The following is an 18,444-nucleotide window of genomic DNA, read 5'->3' on the forward strand; positions in this document are numbered from 1 at the left end:
GGGCTGCAACTTTTTCAAATGGTGGTGTTGATGAAAAGGATGTCATCAACATGACACAAATGAGATAAATTAATGATTTGGAGAAGTCAGGTTGCTGAGAAGAGGCTGCAATTAGTAATAGGATTCACTTGTGTTGTTATTGTATTATTCATACATATTGTTATTGTGTGTAATCTTTTAAAGTTCAATCTATTTATCTATTTTGTACTATTGTTAAATGAATAAATGAATTAGTTTGATTATGTTAATATTAGTCCCACCATGTTCAAGATGAGATCTTAATCTGAGCATTGAAGTAAGTGATATTGATCTAAGCTTGGGAAAAATTAAATTGATCTAAGTCTAGAAGAAGTTAAATTCATAACGTTAATTCATCCTCATCAAAATGCACTACATCAATGTTTGACAAGAGTGAAATTGAACGAAATTTAAGAGAAGTCAAAATGCAGTACATCAATAATGAATTCTACATCAGAAATTCCAAAAAATAATTAAGATGTTTGTAGTTGTTATCATGGTCTCCTCCTAATCTGTAATTTCATCCTAAACTGCTTAGATGGTTCTTCTGGTGTTGGTAGTGGTGTTGCTTGACTCTCCACTTCATTCCTTGGTGGTTGAGTTGTTTGAGTTTCAACAGTTGGTGCATTCTCAGCAGTTTGGGCATCTGGTGCAATCTCAACAGGTAATTTAGAAATACAAATACAAAATACAAATAAACCCAAAAATAGAATTACGAAAACCCTAACCCACGAGCAAACACAACCCCAAAAACCTTACACTCATTTAACTCGTTGATGATGATTAATTAGAAAATTGAAATGAAGAGCGCAACTGCAATCCAATTATGAAATGACAAGTATTAGCTGCTTCCTCTGCAAATTCGAGTTCAAGAAAGACGAAGATGAAGAAATTTCCCTAATTGCAAAATTTCCCCTAAATTAAAAAATTAACGTTGATTAGCCACCTGTACAGTACACGTAACACACCCACCCTAATACAAATTGTGCCACCTGTACAATGCTCCGTTAACTTCTGTACAAATAAAACATTCTGTACAAATGAGGATCATTTTAAACATTCTGTCAAAATAAAGACCATCCACAACACACTACGAAAATAAGGACCAAAAAGGTATTTAACCCTTAAATTTAATAATAAATTACCATAATTTAAATTTTTTTAAAATCATATACGGTAGCTTTATAATCCATTTGAATCCTATAACCCTAACCCTGATGAAACAACCCATTTGAATCAGAAAATTAAACAAGTGGAGACAAAATTGTTTTGCTCACTATTTTTACAGGGGTGATATAGTAAAATTACCTCTTACTGCCAATTTTTATGTACTTGTTTTATAATTTTTATAATTTGAAGACATTTTATTCCATAAAGAAAAAAGTGCCGGCGAATTTGATTCAGGCGAGTGTAGCCAAAGCGGTGAAGTGGTGTCACCACGCTGGCTCTGTCTCACTGCTACCTGGGAATTGTCGTCCCCTTTTTCAACCCAAACAAAACACTCTCAAAACTTCTTCCTTTTTTTTTTTTTTTCTTCACATTCCTAAGTTAACAGCCACCCTTTTCATAGCTTGACCAGGTACAGTCTTTTCCTTACTTCGATTCTCTTTCTACTTTACTTCCATACTCTTCTTCTTCTTTTTTCATTTGGGTCTTCTAATCTATTCACAAATCATGTTTTTTAGTCTTTTCTTTCTTAAAATGTTACCTTTAAGTTCCCTTTCTGCTGTTGTTAATCTGTTCTTCTAGCTTCTTTCTGGGTTTTTTTATTTTGGATATTTTTTATGACATTTGTATCTTCTGCATTCGCTGTTATGAAGTATATTTGGAAGCTTAGTAACCTGCTCTGCTGAATTACTGATGTCTGCTATTTTCTTTGACTTTTGTGTTTTATGTTTTGTAAATGTAAAATAATTTGTTTGTTTGTTTGTTTGTTGATCTCCGGATTAATTGGTTTTTGCTTACTATCAAGCTTGATTTAGGGTGTGTTTGATTTTTATTTTCAAAACTGTTTTTTGTTTTTGAAATACAACTGCACAGCTGGCGGAGAATGGTGCAAGGCATAGGGAGGGTGGAGAATTGAGCGAATGGTTGAGCAAGATGAAAACATCTCACTTGTAAAGAATTCTCAAAACTTACTAGATTTTGGATGAAAAGTTGATTAGTGGCTGCGGAATATTACTTTAGCCAACAGTTTTAAAACTACAATGTGAGAAGAGAATCAAACAAACCCTAATTGTTTTTTTTTCAACCTTGTACAAAGTAAACCTGCAGAGTGAATTACTTGTGTCAGTGGTGTGTGACTGATGGCTATTGTTATTGATTGTTTATATTTGATAAGTTATATGAGTTTTGTGGTAGGAAAAGTTGTGAATTTCTGGAATAGTTCATTGTTTCTAAGCTTGATATTTCTTTGGTTTCTATTGAGAATTGTGTTGTCGAAATTCCAGGGATTCATGTTATCATGGATATGAAAACAAAGAGGAGAGGTGTTATTGAGAACGGTAATGGAGGGGAGGACATGGTTATGGCGAATTTGATTGCAAATGGAGATGATGTTGGTCCTCTTGTGAGGCTCTCTTTCGAAATGGGGCGGCCTGAGGGGCTTCTTCACCAACTGACATATGTGGTTAAGCAAAAGGAAGCAGAAATTGAGGAGATGTGCAAGACTCACTACGATGAATTCATCCTTGCAGTTGATGAGCTTCGTGGTGTGTTAGTTGATGCTGAGAAGCTGAAGAGTGAGCTCCAAAGTGACAATTTTAAGTTGCAGCAGGTTGGCAGCACCCTTCTTGCCAAACTTGAAGGGCTTCTTGAGTTGTATTCTATTAGGAAAAACATGACTGAAGCTATAGAAGTATCGAAGAGTTGTATACAGGTGCTGGAGCTTTGTATAAAGTGTAACAGCCACATTTCAGAAGGTCAGTTTTATTCTGCATTGAAAACTTTGGATTTAGTTGAGAAAAGTTGCAAACAGAATATTCCTGCAAAAGCTCTCAAAGAGGTCATAGAGAAGAGAATTCCTGTTATAAAGTTGCACATTGAGAAGAAAATGTGTATTCAAGTTAATGAGTGGATGGTTGATATAAGGGGTTCTGCTAAAAATATTGGGGAAACAGCAATTGGTCATGCTGTGACAGTTCGTCAAAAGGATCAGGAAATGCTAGAACAACAGAGGAAGGTTGAGGAGCAAAGTATTTCAGGACTAGGGGATCTAGGTTATGCTTTAGATGCAGAAGAAGTTGAAGAAGATTCAGTTTTACAGTTTGATCTTACACCACTTTATCGTGCTTATCATATTCATGAGTGCCTGGGTATCCTAAAGAAGTTTCGTGAATATTACTATACTAATAGGTTGTTACAACTGAATTCAGACCTTGAGATAACTTCAGCACAGCCTTTTGTTGAATCATACCAGACATATTTTGCTCAAATTGCTGGATTCTTTATAGTGGAGGATAGAGTCCTTAGAACGACTGGAGGCCTCCTTGAAGCTGATCAGGCTGAAACAATGTGGCAGACTGCTGCAGCTAAAATGACATCACTGTTGGAGGAGCAGTTTTCTTCTATGGAATCTGCCCCTCATCTTCTCTTGGTAAAGGATTATGTCACTCTGTTTGCGTCTACTCTTAGACAATATGGATATGAAATAGGCACATTTCTTGATGTTCTTGATAGCAGTTGTGACAAATACCACATGCTTCTTTTGGAAGAATGCCGCCAGCAAACTGTTGATGTCTTTGGGAATGATCCATATGACCAAATGGAGATAAAAAAGGAAACTGACTATGAGAATATTGTGCTGTCATTTAATCTTCAAACATCTGATATCATGCCTGAATTTCCTTACATTGCACCATTCTCCTCCATGGTACCCGATATTTGTCGCATTGTGAGATCATTCATCAAAGGCTCTGTTGATTACTTATCTTATGGCATACAAGTGAATTTCTTTGATGTTGTGAAAAAGTATTTAGACAAGTTCCTGATTGATGTACTAAATGTAACATTACTTGAGAAAATCAACAGTGGCAATATCACTGTACCTCAACTAATGCAGATTGCTACAAACATAACTGTTCTTGAAAGAGCCTGTGATTTTTTCCTTCGACATGCTGCCCAACTGTGTGGCATCCCAGTACGATCAGTTGGAAGGCCTCAAGCTACTTTAACTGCAAAGGTGATCTTGAAGACATCCAGGGAAGCAGCTTTCATTGCCCTACAGAGTCTGGTGAATACAAAGATAAGCGAGTTTATGAATCTTTCTGATAGTGTTAATTGGACTCCTGAGGAGACAAATGAGAATGGAAATGATTACATACATGAAGTGATCATTTACCTTGACTCTTTCATGTCCCCAGCGCAACAAATTCTACCCTTGGATTCTGTGTACAGAGTTGGGAGTGGTGCTTTTGAGCACATTTCAAATTCAATTGTGGCAGCTTTCTCTAGTGATAGTGTTAAAAGATTTAATGTAAATGCAGTTATAAATATTGAATATGACCTTCAGATCATAGAGAATTTTGCAGAGGAGAGGTTCTATTCTGCTGGTTTGGGAGAAACGTACAATGAAGTTAGTTTTAAGAACTGCTTGGTAGAAGCACGTCAATTAGTCAATCTTTTGCTAAGTAGTCAACCAGAGAGCTTCCTGAATCCTGATGTATGGGAGAAAAACTATTATGCACTTGAAATTAAGAAGGTGGCTGCCATCCTTGATAAGTTCAAGGATTCTCCAGATGGGATCTTTGGAAGCCTTGCTAATAAAAATGCAAAGCAAAGTGCTAGGAAGAAATCAATGGACGTGCTCAAAAAGCGACTTAAGGATTTCAGTTAATAAGATTTGGAAACATTCATGATTCATGGGAAGTGGGGTATAGTTGAAGTATTTTTCTTGTTCTTTTGTGGATGTTTTAACTTCATAATGAACATGTTTTTTATATTGTTCTGATTATCTTCTCTCTATATTTCTGATTGTGTGCTTCATTTGAATGAATTTGTCATGAAACGTTGCTTATTACTGCTTGGATGAAGCACTTTTGGAGTTGTCATTGTCAAGTAGATTTGCTGGAATCATAGTCAAACTTTAGTATTTGTTTGGTCTGATTCATCAGGATTTGCCGCTAATAATTAGCATGATTTGGTATAAGAGGATATTTGTCTAATATCACAAATTCAACACTGTTAGTTGTTTTCTTTTGTATTTACTAATTCTCAGGCATTAGGTATTCACATTCTAGGATATTTAAAATGATTCAATCAGAAATAATGAAGATTAGGGCATTTTTTCTCCCTCTTTTATTTTCATGTTGGTATAAAATGTCCTAGGGCTCCGTCATGATTTCAAAGCTATAGTTTAAAGCTATGACTGACTCTAGGTCAATTTAGAATGTATTATTAGTGTGGGTGTGAAGGGCTTAAGGTTAATAAACCCTAACATTGTAGGTACTTTCATTATATGAATTTATATCACCCAATTCTTAATTTAATATTATAGTCTCTTTGACTAAGAGGTCAGTCAGTCCATTAATATTCCTTCCTAGGTCTCCATATAGGGTTGAGCCTACTACTCAATGTGGCATATAATTATATCATTTTTTTAATTAATCTAAACTTTGGAATGTTATGTTTGTGACTTGATCCTTAATGGTGGGTTAAAAGAGAAGAATGTGTATACATTATTGCTTTACATTCTCAAGTAATAAACAATGTGTGGATGGGTTAAGGGAGATGATAGGTTAGCATTGACTTTGATCCTCAAATAATATTGAAGGAGTTGGAGGGTTTGAACCACTGTTTCATCACCCAATGTTTTGGTTCTAAGTTCGTTATATTAAGCTTTCTACACTTCTCATAAATATTGTTTTTCTGTGAATTTTGTGTGAGCATTCACACTTTTGTTGTTAAAAAGTAGATATGTTTTCACTTTAACAAGTTAAAAGAATGAGTACTTATGAATTATTCTTCATCTTAATTTTTTCACAAATTTTGTTGTGTTATAACATAAGCATCACTTAATTTTTAGAATTTGTCATATAACATATTGTAGAAGGGTATTAGATCAGGATTTTAAAAGTGTTTTACATTAAAGTCTTCTGAAATTGAATAAATATTTTATATAATATTGTATTTTCTTTTTCTTTTAAATCGTGATTGTCTTAGGAAGAGCTCATAAAACGGTTTATTAGAGTGGTTTTAGTTGGGTTAAGATTAATTAGATTAAATGTATTTTTGAAATCTTGTTTATGATGTTTATCTCAATAGCTTTTTGTTATCTTTATTTTATATCCATGTTAAATTTACTGTAAGTAGAATCTTCCGTTATAATATAATTTTTTTTTTCAATTTTGATATTGTGCATCCTTTTGATTATCGTGCAAATTGTTGGGACAAGTGAAAAGAAATAGTAGAAGAATAAAATTGAGACATAACTGATACAACCGAGAAAATATAGTTTAGAACGGATAAATGTTTAAAAATAATAATATTTTATTATTACGTTATTACATTATTAAGTATTAAAAAAAGAAAATCTAAAAACAAGTTTTATTGGTTATAAACATGTTATCTCTTTATAAATTATTCCTTTTATACTTTATGTTTCTTTATGAAAAATTTCACGTCTGTGTTCCTCTATTTGACGATCAGAGATAACTAAGAAAATTTTTAAGGTGAGTTTTTGTTTTTAGCCTATAAATTTTTTAATTAGAGTTAAGTTGAGGATTCTGTTATGTTATAAAGGGATTTGATACCTTTTTGCTCTGTCTGTATAGTATCTCAGGTAGGAAACTAATTTTTATGTCTTAATTCATGAACCTGTTTAAAACTACATAATGTATGATTATTTTGTGATTGGTTGAGGTATTTAAGATGTTATATTGTTTGTGATGTGTGAAAGTTATGGAATGTAAGTTTATGTTAGAATGAAGTTGTTTGAAAATGCTGCAATCTAGTATTGCAATTGAAGTTATCTGATAAGGATGTTTGGCATAATTTTGGGTGTGATCTATGTTTGAGTATATGTGAAGTTCCTGAGGAAAGTTTATAAATGCTCTAGGAATGTAAAATTATGCAGAATTCAAATTCCGCATAATTATGCAGACCTATTGGGCGAGTATTTACTCACTAAGCGAGCTTCACATCAGGAAGTCACTTATTTGAAAGTCGCTGGGTGAGCATTTTCTCTCTAGACGAATTTCACGTTAGGGATTCACTGATTTAGAGGTCGCTGAGTAAGCATTTACTCACTGGACGATTAAATTGAATAATTTTCCTTTGGAGCTCCAGTGACATACTCGTTGGGTGAGCAACCTATCTTTAGACGAATGTGTACTCTTCGCACGATGAGGTGATGTGTTCGCTGAACGATTGTGTTATCACTTACTTTGAATTTTGAATGATTTTAAATTGAGAAATTTTGCAATTTTGTATGAATGTTTAGTATCTGACATGAGAATGAGAGGTGCTAATACTAATTCAAGGATAATTAGTTATGAATTGTGGTAATGTATGCATAAAAGCGAGGATTGTCTTGACAGTTATCCTGACGTTCTAATAACCATTCAAATTCTCAAATAGAGATGAATGAAGTATGTGGTGAGAGGAGTAGGAGGTCTTAGCCTATGAGTTTTTCCTTGACCAAAGGTGTTAAGGGACTAATCTTGTATGTGGTAGAGTTTTACTATCTGTAGAACTTTAGATGCTACTACAAGTGTGCAATTGCCTAGATCCAACCTCAATGCATGTATTCAGAAATTGAGTCTTAGTTTTATATAACTGTATGTAAATAACTGATTGTTTACGTATGATTTATGTTATTACATTTCGAATTAAATAAATTATTTAAAAGTCATTAGCTTACCCTTCTTTTGTATTTATTGTTTTGATGTCTTTTTTTTTCTTTTGCTTTTGCTATGATCACTTGATTAGTGTGAGCAGTTGAAGATTCTGTTGATGGTTCAGTGCAAGAAGATAGAAGAGATGCTGCATAGTAATTGTATCTAGATAACTTATGTTAGAAATTTGACTTTTTTTGAAAATTTTTAGACAACTTTGTACATAAAATTGTATTTCAATTTATTTGACTTTGTGAGATGACTGTAATATGATATTTATATATTTTAAGTTCTATGATGTGAATTATCAAATATAAAATATTTGATGTTTGATAATTTAGACAATTAAATGAGATATTACAGTAACTACAAAATCAAATATAAAACTAAATTTAACATTGATTTTTAACCATTTGAACTTTAATCTACTAACCTAAAATAATAATAACTAAAATTCAGATACATATATTTTCATCGATTATCGCTTAACTTTAATATATTAAATGATAAATAAAACTAATAATAATAAATAATAAATAATTATATTATAATAAATGATTTTTTTTTATAAAAGTTATACATTTAAATAATAAATAAATATTTTGTGTTAATTTCTACTAGGTTAGCGTTTAGGGATGATGAGAAAAAATTACAAATCTTTCATGAGAAAAAATTACAAATCTTTCTTATGTTGTAAAATTATTGAATATTATGATTGACATTTTTTTTATAAATATAGATGTTTTATCGATACACATGTAAATTAAGTCAAATATTTTTTTTAATTATGGTCTTGTTAAATTGATATCTTTTAAATGTTAAAAATAAATATATTTTATTTTATTTTATAATTTTAAAAAAGCAAATATATTTTAAAAAAAATAATTTTAATTTTTTAAATTATTTTTATAGTTTGACCGGATATATATACAAAGAATTTAGATTGAGTTTGTAAATAGTACATATCTCTAATGGATAGAGATGAGTAAATGAATAATGCAAAATAAATATTCTCAGGTTAACAGTTAATATAGTTTATCATCCCTAGGTGAGAGAAGGAAAAACTGAATCAAGATGGTGAGACGTGTCCAAAAGGAGACAGAATGAGTGAAATAGTGGGAAGAGAAAAAAGGCTCCCGGTGTTTGTGACTTTTCCGTTCAAATTTTCTATTACATATTTTAAATAAATAAAATATTAAAGGATTATATATATTTTTAATATTTGAAGGCAAAATTATAACTTTTTATTTTAGATTTAGAAAAAAATAGATATAACCTTTTTAATTTAACTATCTTCATTAGGTGTTAAATGTTATTAATCTAAAATATCATTTAACTAATTTTAAAAAAATAATATATTAAATTAAAAAACCTATATTCATTTAACCCGTTCTCATTTCGATCCGATAATTTTTAATTTGGATCCAAAAGCTACACATATGTTTAGTTTGATTGAGTACAGTATAAACATCTAACCAATATTTGACTATTAGGCTTGAATAAACACGTTTTTATTATTATAAGAATACTTTTTATAAAATTGTAATTTCTGTACAGATTTTTATAGTTTTAAAATAGATAGACATTGTATAAATTATTATCGCATTTATAATTTTAACTTTATCTTATATATATATATATAAATAAATCACCAGTAAAAATTAATATATATATATATATATACTTTATTTTATTAAAAATGTATAAATTACAAATAAGTTAGACTTAGATCAGAGTCAAAATCAATATCTTTTTATAAAGAAGTATTAATTAACTTCATATATGTAATATTATATTTAAATATAATAAATAATGTTATTATGATCTAAATTTTACAATCTAAAGTTTAAACCAAATCATTTTATAAAAAGTTCCAGTTTTAAGAAAATGTTTACACTTGTATTCAATAACAACTCCTATCTTTATAAAAAGTTGATTTAGTTATTTTATGTCTTAAAAATAATTAAAATACATATTTTTCTCATATATATATATATATATTAAATTTCTATATAAAAAATTAATATTTCTTTACGCCAGTAATTATGTATTTCTAAAATTGATTTTTTTAAAGTTTATAATTTTTTTAAATTTGTTTTACGATATTTAAAATATAAATTAAAAAAATAATTATTTATTTTTTCAATTGAATGACATATATGTTCATAAAGAAGTTGTTAATGAATGAATTAGATGAATTTATAAAGTCAAAGAATTAAAATTTATAAATTTAATCCCTTTAATATTTCTAAAGAAGGAAAGGGTAGAATGGGTTGAGTAGAGAAAATGTGGGACTGAGAGAGGTGGGGTAAAGGAGCAAAAAAAGGAAAGAAGGGTGGGTGAAGTAGCGAGAAAAGGAAAGACTTTGATACTAAATTAGAAATAGAAAAAAGTAACGGAGAATGTAGCAAAAATACGGGATGTTTGTTTGTGACTAAATTTCACTAGTTTTTATTAAATAATTTTCCTAACTAAATCAAATATTAAACATTGTTCAGTTTATGTTTAATATAAAATTTCAATTAACATTCTACAATTCAGTTTGAATAAATTTGATACTATAAAAACAGTTTTACAAAATTTATGATTTTTTAAACAAAAAATTGCGATAATTTTTTACAATTTTTAAAATATTTTAAAATAAATAAATACACAGTTAGTTATTACTTTTTTATTATTGTCATATTTATAATTCCAAATTTACATTATTTTTATATATAAATTACAAATACAAATTTATTATTTTTGTAAAATAACCTGAAACAGTGTATATAAATAAATAATTTTATAAAAAAATAAAATATTATTAACTTTAAATATATATATATATATATATATATATATATATATATATATATATATAATATTATATTTAAATACAATAAATAGTTTTATTATGTTTAATTCAGTTTTAATTTTCAATCTAGATTTTGAATAAAACTATTGGATTTAAACCTGGTAAACAAAGGAAGGTCTGGTGCCAAGAGGTGAACCATGAGAAATGGAATGAGTTGAAGGAAAAAAAAAAGTTAATAACAAGTAAGTTATTTTTTAATTATAATATAATGATTGTTTTGTAGTCGATTATAACTCTTAGTACCTCTGGATAGTAATGAAATTAATTTTAAACCCACAAGAAGGCATTTTAAAAGTACTGTTGGAAGAATAAACAAGATCTAAAAAATAATAAAAAATTAAACTAGATGTAAATAATTTATTATTCTTATTGGTATTAATTAATTTACTATGTCTAATATATTTGAATTAATATAATTTGAGTCACAAATGTAAAAAATAGTTAGAGGCCTTGTGTTTGTAAACTGTCATTTCACCATCACTGACAACTCTTACGTGTCTTTAAAATATCCACCCTCTTCCTTTCTCTCTCCTTCCAGTCTTGTGAAACAAGAAAAAACGCTCTTTGGAGGGAGCTGCATCGGTCCATGAGCCAATCCAATCTCCACCCTCCATCATCCCAATCTAACGCCTCTCATCACTCGTCAAAACTCTCTCTCTTTCCTTTTTTTCCTCTCTCCCTTCCCTTACAGCGGTTTTAATCATAAACCCTAGCCGAAACAGTGAACCTCACTCTCTCTCTCTCTGTTCTTCTCTGCGACGCCCTCTATTCTCTTCTTCTGTTCTCTTTTCATGTACGCAGATCTCGCTCTCAAAGATCCACCTCTAAAATTTCTCGATTTTTTCATTTTTTTCTCGTAACCTTTCAAAATCATCTTTTCTTGGTTTGTCCTTTTTTTTTTTTATGATTAATTTATAATCGGACACGATCGTTGTTCGATTTTGTATAGCTATGGTGTTTTTCTTTCCTTAGTACTGGAAATATCATGTGAGTCTGTCATCTTGAAGGCAAAAAAGAAAACCGGTTCGGTTCGGGTTTTCAAAAACCGAGGTTTACCGTACGGAAATGCCGGCGGCTGGGATGCGCCGCACCACGAGAGTGTTCGGCATGAAAGGAGCCGACTCGGCCCGAGTTTTGCGCTCCGGGCGACGGCTGTGGCCGGATTCGGGTGAGGTGAAGACGAAACGATCCAACAACGATGGTGACGATTGGGCGGTGGCGCCGTCTAAGGCGGCGAAACTTGACACTGTCGTGACGCCACGTGGCACTGTGAAGGGGAGGCGCGAAGAAGCAGTGGTTGATGCACCTGACAAGACTGTTGATAGAAGATTTGGCATTGTGTATGTGAGGAGGCGGAAGGGGTTAAAGAAGGAAGGCTCTAGAGGGAACATGAAGGTTTCGCTTTGCGTGCTTTCGGTTGTTGTGAGTCGAACCGCCGGAAAGAGTGCTCTGTTTTTTAGACTGTTGGCTTCGGTTGTGAGGTATGCCAAGAGGGTTCGGATTTCGCTGAGGAAGCTTTCGGGCTTTTTTATGTCGGGGACTGTAAATGCTGTTTTTGCTTTGCAGGGGATGCAATTCGTGAAGGTAAAAAATCGGTTCTTTTTTATGTTTGTCTGGATTAAACCATCAATTTGGTCCATAAGACTTTTCTTAAACTATTGAAATAATTTATCCTTTACGGGGATTACTTGTATATTCTCATTAGTTTAAGGACTATTTAGAGGAGTGGGTAATGTTTCAGGGTCTAAATTGTTGGAAACTGATTTGGTGGATTTAATGGGGCAAGTGAAATTTCTTGTACTAATAAAAAAGTTGAATAAAAGCTCCTAGGTGATTTTGTGGAGTGTTTTCGAGTGGAAAGAAATGAATCCTCGTTTTCTTGATGGTTTCCGGTTCTTATTTTTCTCAACGGTCTAAAAGTGTTTCTGCTTCTGTTATCATCTTTCAGGGTCCTCCTGCTGTAAACTCTGGAATATGCCAGTTCTATGGGGTCACAAAGTTCGTACCATTGTTTTCTGTGGACTTTTCTGCTGTTCCTTCTTGTTTCGAATATCTGCATTCTGCGATGTTCTTTAAATCTATGCTTAGGTCGCTTTTTCTTGTATGTAATCCAATAAATGTGCATAGTGATGTTGAGGATATTGAATCAGACGATGATTTATTAGAATACCAGAATGAAAAGCAGATTTCTAATGATACCTTCAAAAGGGAACCGTCCGAGACTGGAACTATTACATCTGATGTTGTTGAAAACAATGATGTTTTATCCTTACATTATTCTGTCAAATCCACCACCAGAGCAGCTGGTCGAAATGGACAATATAGGAACATGCTGAACTCTAGAGGCATTCAGAAGAGGAGAAGTTCACTAAGGAAAAGGAAAGCGCGTAACCCTTCAATGGGGAGTTTACGGAGAAATGGAGCAGTTGCTTCTGAGCTAACAGGTGGTAGGAGAAGTAATAGCCAGTTTTTTGTTGTGACCTCTAGCAAGAAACTTAGGAGTTTGGCGAATGGTAGCACCACTGGTAGCGTCAAACAAGCTAGTTCTGCCATAGTCGATTCAAAAGAAAGACTGGGTTTATCTTCATGTTCTGCGAACGTACTGGTATCAGAGATACACCAATGCTACAGGGTAGAGGGAGCAATTGTTACTTTAGAGATGTCTCCTTCAAGAGAATGGCTTCTCACTGTAAAGAAAGATGGATTAACAAGACGCACATTCAAAGCAGAAAAAGTGATGCGGCCCTGCTCATCCAATCGATTCACTCATGCAATCATGTATTCTTTGGACAATGGGTGGAAACTGGAGTTTACCAATCGTCAAGACTGGAATGTCTTTAAAGACCTTTATAAGAAGTGTTCTGATCGTAATATCCCTTCTACTGCTGCCAAATTTATACCAGTTCCAGGTGTGCGTGAGGTCTCTTCTTATGCAGAAAGTAACAGCTTCCCCTTTCGCAGACCAGATTCATACATATCTGTCTTTGGTGATGAGTTAACTAGAGCAATGGCTAGGACAACTGCAAATTATGACATGGATTGTGAAGACGAGGAGTGGCTGAAAAATTTCAACACCCAGTGTCAAAATCCTTTGTCAGATGATAATTTTGAGTTAATTGTTGATACTTTGGAGAAGGTTTATTATTGCAATCCAGATGATCCGTTTGATGAAAAATCTGCAACTAGTTGTTGTCTGGAGCTTGGTAGCAAGGAAGTGGTAGAAGCTGTATATAACTATTGGATGAGAAAACGGAAGCAAAAACGATCTTTGCTGATTAGGGTTTTCCAGGTAAAATTTCAATCATGATTTGGATATTGCATTTTGTCTGGGAGGGTATGCTAATTGTAGATTGTCAGTTATATGGTGTATGATAAATACTGTCTATACCTGCTTCCTTGCTACTAAAAAACTATGCCATCTAGTCCCGAATTCTCCTGTACTTCTCAGAACATTACACGAACTTAGTTAATCAGAAAATGCAGTGGATTTTATAACCAGTGGAAGCCAGGGATTTCCCTAATTGTTTGGGATATTTTGTCTTTGTGTGGTGAATTTTTGATACCTATGTTGCCTTGATCATCTCATCTTATAGCTTTTAATGTGTTCTTCCTTCTTTTCCTAATATTTGTTTGGTAGTTTGTCTGGGGTATGTCTTTGATAGTGGCATTGTTTTAAATTTCAGTAGATCAACCCCATTTTATAGTTGACTTAGTTAATTTAATTGTGTCAGGGTCATCAATCAAAGAGAGCTCCACTTATCCCTAAGCCCTTGCTACGAAAAAGGAGGTCGTTTAAGAGACAACCCAGTCAGTTGGGTAGAAGCAATCAACCAAGTGTTTTGAAAGGTAATTTTATGGTCTATTTCTTCAACAAAATGCAACGTGGGTTTTTTTCTATTGAAGGTTGTATTTTAGTAGATTTACCTCTCCCAAGAGTATTGAATTTTCCAGTAGTGGATTTTCCATGACCCTTTCTGGTCTCTGTAGTAGACTCTTGCTGTTCATCTTATGCAACAGAAACACTAGTGTTTGAACTGTTTGTCCAATGATTTTGTCTGGGGGCTGATTATTGAATTAAAATGCTTCAGAACATTTCCCTTGCTCGTTACATTGATTTCATAAAGCTTCTTGGTATATCTTGACCATTTGCGGTCATGTTTTTACAAGAATACAACTACTGTGGATGTCTAGGAGAACTGAGCTCTGTATCTCTGTTTTTAGTCATCAACCCATAATCTCTTCCGTTGAGTGTACTATGGATCTGTTAGTTCTGTTAGTTTTGGTTGGGATGTTTGTTGGTGATGGTAGAATGACGAGTTCTGCATTCATCTTTTGTTAAAGTCGTGTTGGACTTTAGTTGAAGTGATGTTGGATTTTATTTGACAGGGTTTTCAAATCGCAGGTGATAGGGATGAATGTTGTAATTGTTTGTCTGATGTTGTATTCGTTTTCAGCATTTGCAGCTGAACAAGATGCGATGGAAGAGAATGCAATGCTGAGGATTGAAGAAGCGAAAGCGAATGCAAACATGTCTATGGAATTAGCCATACATAAACGCAGAAGGGCGCAATCTCTTGCTCAGAATGCAGATTTGGCCACTTACAAGGCCACAATGTTAATTAGAATAGCCGAAGCAGCTCTTGGCGCAGAATCAGTAGATGACGCAGCAGCATATTTTCTTGATTGACGGTTAGATCAACTCCAATGCTAATTATCATCACACCACAAATTTTATTACAGGATGGATGGGTCATAGTAATCTGCTGCTGTTTTATTGTAAACACTGTACAGATTTTTGCTTGTATGTATAACTTGGATTTAAATGAAGACCTCACACCAATCTTTTGTATGAGTAGGAGGTTGGTTGGTCTCCATGGAAGGAAGATAGAACCCAAAGAATGAAAATGAAAAATGAAATACAGGATTTCCAAGCCTCATCACATGATGAATTATTAATTAGAATTATTCCTGTGGAAGGCCCAACCTTGAGGCCCACACCAGCTCAAAAGGTAAACCCTGGGGTGCCTCATTCATAGCCTTTCTCTTCCTACCTGCTAATGGACAAATGGGTTTGCTTCCTGCATCTCCATAAAAATCTTTCACATCTTTCATTCATTCTGGATCGAAAATCTTGAAGAATTTTATTAGGTGTGGGGGCAAGAAGAAATAGTCATGGACAATTATCCTTATCTCCTCTTGCTGCTGAATTTAAGCTATGGAAAATCTGGACGTTGAAGGAAAAATTGTGATTTAAATTAGTTATTATCACATACTAAAAATAAGAACTTTATCAAAAATTAAATACATAATTAGATAAATAAGAATATTAAAGAATGTTGAATTAAATTAATAATTTCATCAAAATAATAAATGAAAATATTTTACGAGGCAAAAGTATTGTGGGCAAAAGTATATATGCTATACAGGAATTGGCCTATTTTAGGTTTTCTAAAAATTAATAGAAAGATTTTGTTAGGGATGATTAAAAGATATTTTTCAAACAGAATTATTTAGTTAAGTAAATGCAAATAATATTACTAAAGGAAGATTACTTACTGAAAAAAAGGAATAATATTAACAGTTTACCACTTTTCAATAATATTTATGCAGAAAACTATTTAAATATATATATATATATATATATATATAAATTATTTATATATATATATAATTTAATTGACAGTTAAAAATAATAGGTATGATTGGTTGGTCAAACTACTTTTTTATTCAAATATGAAAATTAAAATATTATTATTATAATTGTGTAATGCAGCATAAAAAATATATAATTTTTTAAGAATAATACTAAAATTGAAAATACTGAGTTTAAAAAAAAACACGTGTGTGCATATATATATATATATATATATATAATTAAAATAATATGTTTTTTTAATATATATATATATATATATATATATAAAAGCACACGTGATGTTTTTTTTAAGAAAAAGGAGTTATGTGGTTATCTTTTTAATAAAAAATATTGAATTACTTCTTTATTAAATAATAAAAAAAAATTATGACAACCGTTTTGTTGAAAATAGAAAAAATTAATACGACTAATATTCTTTCTTACTTCTTCTCTCAAGCAAATAAAGCAAAATGACTCTAATTCTTATTTCAAGCAAATAAAACAAAATGAATAGAAAAAAAGAGACTGTTGGGATGATTTTTAAAGAAACACCGGACTCTTTTTATAACATCAAACGTAAATCCCAAAGTAAGTTTTCACATCACATTTGGAAATTTTGATAAATTGATCACTAGAATAAAATTGTCATATTAAATGATAACAAAAGTAGTTACTAAAATATGTATATAAACTGTTATTAGATGTAGAAAATATATGTTTTTAGTCTCTTATCCGAAATTTTGATAACAAAAGTAGTTACTAAAATATGTATATAAACTGTTATAGTCATATTAATTCAATTATATAAACTTTTTTTGACGTATCAAATACATTTCTCCACTAAATATTGAATTGAAAATGTGTGAAAAAACACTGTAAACAACTAGAATACCAATATGAAAAGCGTTTGACACCTCAAACAAAGTTAAAAGTTAATGTAATTTGGTTAAAAGGATATACTCATTTATTTTGAAATTAAGAACCAAAATGTATCGAAGTTTTATATAAAGACGAATTTCAATTTCAGGTCAAAGTTAAGGGACTAAAAACATAATTAATTCTTTATACAATTGTTTTAGCTTGTATTTTCTTTTTTTTGCAGGAAGCTTTTATTCTAAAATATTATTGTTTTTTAGACTATGGCCTGGCATTTTAAAATAAAATCAAAATATTACTTGAGATATACTTTATTTTTAATTGAATTAAAAATCGTTAACATTTATCATTTTTTTTTCTCATTGGTAGTCATTGTCACGTGATATTTTTTTTACTATATTACTGTATTTTAATAGGTTAAAATTTAACTTTTGTGCACGGGAAATTTAAATGTAGAGTTAGAAGTTTGACATTAAAGAGGTTAAAATTTAAATATGAAATTAGAAGTTTCTTATTTAATAGAGACGAGTAGGATTAAGGTGAAAAAATATCTACAAACTTAATGTACTAAAGTTTTAGGTTTGGTGGTGTCAAAATTTCTTGAGTTATAGTTCAAAATTTATTCGATCTACAATATCCATATTTTGTAATTATCATTTTTCGTATGTCTACTCAAAGAATTCAAAAATATTAATTATCATTTTCAAAAGTATATATTAATTTTAATTTTGCATTTTTACTTAAGTATGAATAAATGTATTATTTTTTGTATTTATTGTGTAATTTATAATTTGAATGAAATAATGACAGGAAAACCATATAGATTATGTATTTTCATAAAAAAAGGAAATAAAAAATGTATCACTATATTATGAAATTGTGGTTGTATGATTATTTTAAGTATATCTTTATTTATTTTTTTGGACTACATATATACATTAATCTTCAATCATTTAAAAAGTACGAAGTCAGTTTGACAATTGTTTTTTTACTACATTTTTTTTTTACATTTACTTTAAATTTATTTACACAAAATAGGCTAAACATATGGGTAAGATTTGAACGAATTGATTAGTGTTAGATTGGATTGGATTAGATTTATGTAATTTTTTTTATGTTAAATCTAATATAACCAAACCTACTCTTAAATGGACTGAATTGAGTTGCGCCAATTGGGTTAAAATGTGGAAAAACTTTATTTTCCATTAAAAGTTTTAATTTTCAAA

General features: G+C 31.2%; 2 protein-coding genes across 2 annotated transcripts; both read left to right on the forward strand.

Moving 5' to 3' along the window:
* Nucleotides 1–1,369: 1,369 nt before the first annotated feature.
* Nucleotides 1,370–5,073, forward strand: LOC114192101 (exocyst complex component SEC15A-like). Its single transcript, XM_028081684.1, has 2 exons — nucleotides 1,370–1,597; nucleotides 2,469–5,073. The coding sequence occupies exon 2, from the start codon at nucleotides 2,483–2,485 to the stop codon at nucleotides 4,850–4,852; it is 2,370 nt and encodes a 789-aa protein (XP_027937485.1). The 5' UTR covers nucleotides 1,370–1,597; nucleotides 2,469–2,482; the 3' UTR covers nucleotides 4,853–5,073.
* Nucleotides 5,074–11,235: 6,162 nt separating this feature from the next.
* On the forward strand, nucleotides 11,236–15,822 carry LOC114190992. Its single transcript, XM_028080100.1, has 4 exons — nucleotides 11,236–12,291; nucleotides 12,656–13,996; nucleotides 14,439–14,553; nucleotides 15,162–15,822. Exons 1-4 carry the CDS (start codon nucleotides 11,773–11,775, stop codon nucleotides 15,392–15,394), a joined length of 2,208 nt encoding a protein of 735 aa, XP_027935901.1. The 5' UTR covers nucleotides 11,236–11,772; the 3' UTR covers nucleotides 15,395–15,822.
* The last annotated feature ends 2,622 nt before the right edge of the window (nucleotides 15,823–18,444 follow it).

This window comes from Vigna unguiculata, chromosome 7 (assembly GCF_004118075.2).
Source record: "Vigna unguiculata cultivar IT97K-499-35 chromosome 7, ASM411807v1, whole genome shotgun sequence".
Taxonomy (NCBI): domain Eukaryota; kingdom Viridiplantae; phylum Streptophyta; class Magnoliopsida; order Fabales; family Fabaceae; genus Vigna; species Vigna unguiculata.